At 36.4% G+C, this 8,325-nt stretch overlaps 2 protein-coding genes across 5 annotated transcripts; both read right to left on the reverse strand.

The window, feature by feature from the left end:
* Nucleotides 1–2: 2 nt before the first annotated feature.
* On the reverse strand, nucleotides 3–6,174 carry LOC128207527 (uncharacterized). 4 transcript variants are annotated; one of them, XM_052910482.1, is made up of 9 exons: nucleotides 6,015–6,174; nucleotides 4,760–4,813; nucleotides 4,242–4,295; nucleotides 3,771–3,824; nucleotides 3,126–3,179; nucleotides 2,669–2,761; nucleotides 1,973–2,065; nucleotides 1,251–1,387; nucleotides 3–793 (listed from the first exon to the last, which is right to left on the reverse strand). In XM_052910482.1, the coding sequence occupies exons 1-9, from the start codon at nucleotides 6,118–6,120 to the stop codon at nucleotides 587–589; spliced, it is 852 nt and encodes a 283-aa protein (XP_052766442.1). In that variant the 5' UTR covers nucleotides 6,121–6,174; the 3' UTR covers nucleotides 3–586. The 4 variants fall into 4 exon arrangements, with proteins under 4 accessions (XP_052766442.1, XP_052766444.1, XP_052766443.1 ...); XM_052910484.1 differs by lacking the exon at nucleotides 4,242–4,295; XM_052910483.1 differs by lacking the exon at nucleotides 3,771–3,824.
* Nucleotides 6,175–6,746: 572 nt separating this feature from the next.
* Nucleotides 6,747–7,817, reverse strand: LOC128208557 (uncharacterized). Its single transcript, XM_052912114.1, has one exon. The coding sequence runs from the start codon at nucleotides 7,815–7,817 to the stop codon at nucleotides 6,747–6,749; it is 1,071 nt and encodes a 356-aa protein (XP_052768074.1).
* Nucleotides 7,818–8,325: the final 508 nt, after the last annotated feature.

Genomic DNA, 8,325 nt, shown 5'->3' on the forward strand with positions numbered 1-8,325 from the left:
GATTTAGGGATATACGATCTTTTATTTGACAAGTATATGTTGTTGCAAAATGGAAGGAAAAACACAAACCATATCATTTTATTGATTATGATTAAACGTGCATGTTTGGGATTGAAACAAAATGTTATATATTGCCAGATATCATGACATTGTAAAAATGGTCGTCATGATGTTGAATTTCCATTTCCAAATTAATTAAATATGTTTTACATAATAACACGGTCATATTGACAACGTTTATCATCGCTAGTTTTTTATGATTATATTTTTTTAAATGAAAACATGAGTTGCCATAAATATGGAAATCCGGCTATGACATGCTATATTTTAAATTGCCAATTGCCATTTTCCGATTGATATTTGCTAATCGCAGGATGCTGTTTTGAGCGCATATAGTTTAACAAAGGGATCCACATGACTGTATTTTGTTAAAACATTTCATAAATAATTATTTTAATAGCAAAGACAAATAGGTGGTTGACTATTTTTAATTAACAAGTGTCAAGTAGCAACTATAAATTGGAATGTCTCGACCAGCTTTCCATATTTTGACTTGAATTCCATATTTAACACTGCGGAATCAAATTTAAAAACGCAGTGTGTCATCTTCGGTAGAGGTCGTTTCCTCACCCCCATCTCTCTGATCTAGCTGATCAGAGAGAGCTCGGTACATCTCAGCATTTGTTGCCTGCTCCTCTGTTTCCATGCCAACGGGCACCTGCTCATCCTCGTTCTCGTCTCCGGAACCGATTTGGAAACATCCGTAGTCCAGCTGAACTTTATTCTCAACGCCCTAACAAAACAGAAGGAAGATAATTACGTAATGTTATGACACGATATTCATGACTTGACCTTTATAAGTCGAATTTACATTCAACTAATAACATTGTAATGAATTAAACCGCTAGTGCAAAAGAACTTAAGTTGATAAATGTCTTTTTACAATAATTTACATTCCCAGTGTCGATTTCGATCGATTATATACGAGTATGTGGTTGATACGCTGCTAACCTTAAACCTGATTTGTCGGACCCGACCAATACGTTTTCAGTCGGCCCGGCGGTTAGGTAGGGACTTAATGTTTTGAAACGAAGTGATGGCTTGACAAGGAGGATTTTTCGTGAGTCGCTAGAAGGACTGTAAACAAACAGCTATATGGATGGCATACACTATATCAGTTTCACCCCTATCGTCTTATAAAATATTTAAAAGGTATTTGAAATAAGAGTGAGGCTCTGCTTAGGGGATACCTTGATAACAGCCTTGCCATCCAGGGCAGCGCACATACGCTTGCGTTTCGTGCTGATCTTGTACAATTTAATGCAAATCTTGGCACCAGGGGCCAGCTGGGACGCCGAGAAACATTCCTCCATTTCATTCATCTTCACTGAAATACGTAAAGGATAGAAGTTATGTTATTTAATGTATTCCATCCCTAAAGGGAGATTCTCACCGCCGACCAGACTAGTTATATTCATGAAAAACATATTGTTTCAGACCTCTTGAAGGCCATTACATATTTAAGTATGAAAAATATGTTACAGCAGCTCGTAAACAATAACCTTATAGATGTTATGTTTAAAATGACACTCTTATTCACAATCAATACATGTGCAGTATAACAAACATAAATTTTGAGTGATAAACCTTTAACTACTAACTATATACGAGTAAGTAGTCAAACATATATATATATATATATATATATATATATATATATATATATATATATATATATATATATATATATATATATATATATATATATATATATATTAAAGAAAGAGAACCACTTTACACTGATTTAAATCGTACACCCGTCTGTCTGAGGGTGGTAGACGTATGATCTGTGATCTAATGGAAGAGAGTACCCATTTACACTGAAGAGGACCGAGTACTCGTCAGTCTGAGGGTGTTAGTCTAGAGTAATAAGTAAGGATAAGAGGGTGAATAATGATTTATGTATACGTACGGTCTGTGTCCTTGTGGAAGAGGGAGTACCCATTCACACTGAAGTAGACCGAGTACTCATTTGCATGGGGGTGGAAGTCCACGTTCACACAAGCTGTCGGTAGAGACAGAGGTAAGATTATTGGTGGTCGAATTAATCAATTTAAAGTATCTAACTGGGAATACAGAGTTCTATTAATTGAAAGTTATCATAATAAAATGAATTATTTAATGTACGTGTTAATGTTAATTACATAATTACACAATAATTATAAATCAATGCAATTTTAATTTCTATCAAGTATGATTAAAATTGATAAAGTTTGACGACGTCAAGTAGCCGGCCAATATAAATTATTCCCGGATCTTTATTAAAGTGTATCAAAAAGCCATGATTTATTCGTGCATGGCCCCGTCTTACGTTAATAATTTGTATCGAAGAAAAACACACTTGGTTGTCTATTTTACAAATCCAACCCGCTTTAAGTGTATAAACACTGAGATTTAATTGTTAAGTTATATCCTCCTTTAGTATCCGTACTTTTAAGTTCTATCTCCTTTTTATCGTTCTATCAACGCAAGCAGACGACGAAAACTCAACGAGAATTCATAACATGATAACAACGCTGAATAAAAAAAAAGTTCCGTCTTCTCAAGAACTTATTCTCCGCCTGATTGCCATCAAACTTTGCACACTGCATCCGTATTATTATCTTACCGTTCAAGTGATATGTCCTCCCGTGTGCGTGCATCGTCCTTTGCAAACAGCAATCAGCCCCGGAAATATGCGACTGACACCAAGGGGCCGGGTCTGTAAAATTCGTTTTTATATAATATTCTTAAAAGTATATTTTTCAAACCTATTTCATCATATCACTGTCATGCGCGTTGCCGACTGTACGCATAAAAGCAGTTGCTTAATGAAATTTTGAAAGGTCGAAGTTTTTGTATTACCAAAACTCTCTAGTTTGAAATAAAAACCGAAGGGGGCAGAGGGTGAAGGGGTTAATATAACCCAAGTTATCGATCTGCGTTATCCCAAATTGGCCCTAGCTACACGCCTGAGTGTTACTAAAATGCATTTATACCTTCATAACAGTTAAAAAACTCATAAAAGCGTTGCCTTTATACAATCTGTGGACGAGTCCCTTCAAGATGGTTCTAAAAATACAAACCTTTACTGGTCTTGGTTACATGTAACCACCCGACATTGTCAGAAGCCGGTGCACCTAAAACAAGGAAAAATGACGTTTTCATTGCACACAACATTGATCTAAAATCTTACTACAACATAATGGTTTAATGCCAATAGTATTCTACTTGACAAAGCTACAGTAAATTCCCTCAAGATATGATACGAAATGTGGTCAGCAATTTTGTATAAGCCATCTTATATGATTTTTTCCAACAGATATTGTTACGTAGATACTGTACCAATGTTTTGGTCGGGTGTTGGTGGGTGGGGAGCGGGGGGAGCATATGGGAAAGGCATTAGACCTCCGACCGGGAAACAAACAATTGAAATAGTCCGGATTATACATTCCGAGATGTCTGTTTCCTAACACTACCCTGACCCTAAATAGCTGGACATCTCCAAATCCTACCCTAATCCAATGGAAATTTGCAGTAGGTCGAAAATCCCCTGTTATATATATAAATGTGTACAAAATTATGTTCGAATGAGCATCTATCAGTTGCTGTTAGGTATATTATTCATAGAAATAAGTTAAAAATAAAACCACTCAATTTCAACAACTAAAAGAGTCGCCAAAATACAATCTGTGGACGAGTCTCTTAAAAATGCTTCTAAAAATACAAACCTTTCCTGGTCTTAGTTTTATGATACCATCCCACATCGTCAGAAGCCGGTGCACCTAAAGCAAGGAAAACAGACGTTTTCATTGCACGCAATATGGATCTAAAATCTTACTACAAAATGATGGTTTAATGCCAATATTATTCTTCTTGACAAAGCTACAGTAAATTCCCTCAAAATATGATACGAAGTGTGGTCAGCAATTATTATAAGCGATCTTATATGATTTTTTCCAACAGATACTGAATCCCCATTCGCATGCTCCATTTTGCCAAAAAGCGTTAGTAATGCTTTTTAAAATTGAATCATTGTAGGTTTGGATTTACAAAATTATGTTCGATTGAGCATCTGTCAGTTGCTGTTAGGTATATAATTCATAACAATAAGTAAAAAAACCCTCAATTTCACAAATAAAAGCGTTGCCGACATACAATCTGTGGACGAGTCCTTTAAAGATGCTTTTAAAAATACAAACCTTTCCTGGTCTTAGTTTTATGATACCATCCCACATCGTCAGAAGCCGGTGCACCTAAAGCAAGGAAAACAGACGTTTTCATTGCACGCAATATGGATCTAAATTCTTACTACAAAATAGTGGTTTAATGCCAATAGTATTCTACTTGACAAAGCTGCAGTAAATTCCCTCAATATATGATACAAGGTGTGGTCAGCAATTTTGTATAAGCGATCTTATATGATTTTCCAACAGATACTGTAACCTAGTTTATACAAATGTTTTGGTCGGGTGTTGGTGGGTGGGAAGAGAGGGGGAGCATAATGGAAAGGCATTAGACCTCCGACCGGGAAACAAACAATTGAAATAGTCCGGATTATACATTCCGAGATGTCTGTTTCCTAACACTACACTGACCCTAAATAGCTGGACATCTCCAAATCCTACCCTAATCCAATGGAAATTTGCAGTAAGTCGAAAATCCCCTGTTAGAGATCGCAAAACATCGATCTTCTAAAGATGCTTCTAAAAATACAAACCTTTCCTGGTCTTGGTTTTATGATACCATCCGACATCGTCAGAAGCCGGTGCCCCTAAAGCAAGGAAAAATGACGTTTTCATTGCACTCGACATGGTTCTAAAACCCAACTACAAAATAGCACGATATATTTTTACTTGAAAAGGAACAATAAAATTCCTCAAGATCCGATGGTACGAAACGAGGTATGGTCAGCAATTTTTATAAGCGATCTTATTTTATTGTATTTCCAACAGACAGTGTTATACAGTTTATACCAATGTTTTGGTCGTATGGGTTTGGGGGATGGATTAAGGGGGGAGCATATGGGATAAGGCATTAGACATCCGACCGGGAAACAAAAAAATGAAATAGTCCGGATTATATATTCCGAGATGTTTGTTTCCTAACACTACTCTGACCCTAAATAGCTTGACATCTCCAAATCCTACCCTAATTCAATGAAAATTTTCAGAAGGTCGAAAATCCCCTGTTAAAGATAGCAAAACATTGGTCGAAAGTCTACCCGAAATGATCAAGTGTACGACCAAATACCCCCGGACAAAATACCCGAAATATGGCGTGGTTCTGATCGTCTCACAAAATTAATACCCACCTTTTGGACCTGTTTTGTATTTATTAAACATTAAGAAAAAAATAAGGATAATATAAATATATTTCATGTGCTTCCTTTACATATGGGAACTACAAACTTTTGACACGCCTTTTCCCACACGGTGTCATTTACTGACGTCATGATAAAATAATTTGCAAGTATACACCATTTTACACAATTTGAACACTTTGGTTATATACATATATAGATTTTTAATTGTTTGTTGTTGTTTTTTTTAATTTTGATTTGTCATAATTTTAATTGATCAAGTTATAATTTCAAATATTTATAATTGACGCACTGTTGCGCTTGGCCCACCTTCACTGGCACATGACCGGAACCACGTCTCCGGTATGCAAGAAAGAAACACTGTCCACCAATTCAACTGTGCCATTGTCAAAATTTAAATAAATGACAAAGTTTCCATGAACTTTAATTTAATGTCACAGGCCAAAACGCTATTATATATTATGATATGCGTAGCCACATGTATTAGCATTTGAAATAATACGATTAAATCTAATATTGAAGTAATTATTGAAACTGACACAATGACTGTATTCGAATTTTGTCAATATTGAAAAGAATCGCATTTGCAATGTGCATTTAGACGACTATATAAAGAGTTTTCAGAAACCAAATATCGAAAGCAGAAGCTTACCCTTGTCATTTCCCAAAATCTGCTGAAGCTGGTCCTCGGTCAATCCTTGGACACTGGCCACAAGAATAACGCCTAGCAACAACACACATAAAAACGTGGACATCATTTCGTCTGCTTTCAGATGAAACTCCGACTAGTCTCAATCAGACGGATGTTCGAGCTGCAGTTATACTGCTCGCGATAGCTATCAGAGTGGTTTTTTCCGCAACGTGTCATGAAGTTTTAAATGCACCGTGTGAATTTTATTGATAATTCATAAAAAAAATATGCAACGTTGCAAGATTGTGTCCGTTGATCTAAGTCTGCTCAATTTGGAGTGACTGGCTCATGTTTACTTGCTTGCAAAGCTATATTTAAAAATGTATTAAAGAAAACAGCTGATTTAATTATTTAAAAAGCGCAAAGCTTGATCTCGTGTTTCTCTTATTTCAAGCACTATCATTTCCTATTTTTGTCTTTTATAAGTATTCTATTATTTTTGCTATTTTGCTCAGTTTATTGTTTTAGTAGTAGGCTTTTACTCACAAATCAAACGTAAGCATGCAAGGACGAAATAATTTCCGAAATTACTCACAAAAATTACGTTTGCGTGCAATTTCCGCGTTTTTTAAAAAAAATACAATTTTATATACCTGACATTCATTTAATATCCTTTTTAGGGAAATAATGAACAGAAAAAATGTTCGTTTCAGTGTAAGATTGAAATATATTTCACTTCGTGAACACCAAAAGTTAATGTTTCACTCGCGCCGACGCCCCACTTAAAATATAGCTTTTGGAGTGCATGAGTTTGTAGTACCAAATTTCCTGTTTATTGCAGATGGGGTTGGCTATGTAGATCTTACTTCCATCTGTACTCAAGGCAAAGCTGCACACTGTGTTTGGCAAAGACATGTCTTCATGTATTTTGTTTACCAGTCTGCCAGCTGTGGTATAGATGTACAGGGTATTGCATGAGCTTACATACAGCTGACCCTGATGGTGCCTGATGGAGCGACAGTAATGGTCAACTGAGAACTTTCTGGTCATCTTGATTTTGTTAGTGGACACCGTTAGGAAGTGTACTTCATATCTGACAGGAGTTGCACGGGTAACAGTTACGGCAACTTTATTTTTTGAGATGTGGCAGATGTCCCATGGATACTCCGGGAGATCACAGTGGGTCGTGACCTTGGACATGCTGTTTAGCACCTTAACTTTACAATTTCTAGTATCTACAAGAACAATATCTCCTCCTGGAAGTTCTGTAATACCAGTAATTCTACATGGCTTTTTATCTGAAATTAATTTTGTACTGAAATACTTTTTTCCTTGTACCTCGAAAACTGTAGATATATCAGAGAACTTGTTTATCTCTCTAGGTAATGACACACCAGCCGGTTTTTTTGGAATCTGTGTGTCAGGATACCCCTCGAAGTATCCTAGTGTCTTCAGTTCAGACAGCAGTTGTTCAGCTTGTGTGTTAAGCTTGAATGTAATAGTCGCCTCTGGTCTGGTCGACATCTGCTTGAGCAGACTGTTTACCTCTGCAATCTTGTCCTGGCATTTTCTGTAGCCAATGTAGGAGCTGGACTCGCTGTCTTCACCCCGGGCTGGGATCGTGTCCAGTAAGGCTTTCATATGATCATGTAGATTGTTGCACCGGTCAATATCCTTCTGAAGTGATCCATTCAGCTCAGCCAGGACACTGTCCATCTCTTTCACTGTCTTCTTCTCCATCTCATCTAGCAGCTTGTTTAGTGTCTTCCTCAGGTTCTTGATCTTTGTTAGGATGGACTTCCCTGAAGCCTTCAGCGAGTTCATGTTCTTCTTTCCGGCCTCACCCACGTTGTTAAGGATTTCCAATACCTTGGTTACTTTGGCTGGAAGCTGCTTGAAGTCGGCCTTCTTGTGTATTCCACTGGCTTGGTCTGATATCAAGCTGATGCTTCGGCACATCCTGTTCAAAATGAAGAGAATGATGATTAATTTATGATATTGAAATACCCTTAAAATCCTTGATAGTTAGACTTACAAAAATAATTGGAATACACGGCCTCTATGCTCAGACTAAATGTAAAATCTATTAAAATTCGGGCTTATCATGTATTTTGGTTCATGTTTTGAATTCCATGTTAAATATATTAACAGAAAATGAGCATATTAACATATTTCCTCTAAATACCTTAAGTGCAATAGTATCATATGTCATTTCGGCAAATGTCTTCCTTAAACTTGATTTTATCATAAAACCAAAACATTGTTTATCATAATTATACTTGAGTTTCCCTAGAAAGGAAAACGAAATTGATACTAAAACAATTCTCGCGCG

The sequence above is a fragment of the Mya arenaria genome, chromosome 11 (genome assembly GCF_026914265.1).
Source record: "Mya arenaria isolate MELC-2E11 chromosome 11, ASM2691426v1".
Lineage (NCBI taxonomy): Eukaryota > Metazoa > Mollusca > Bivalvia > Myida > Myidae > Mya > Mya arenaria.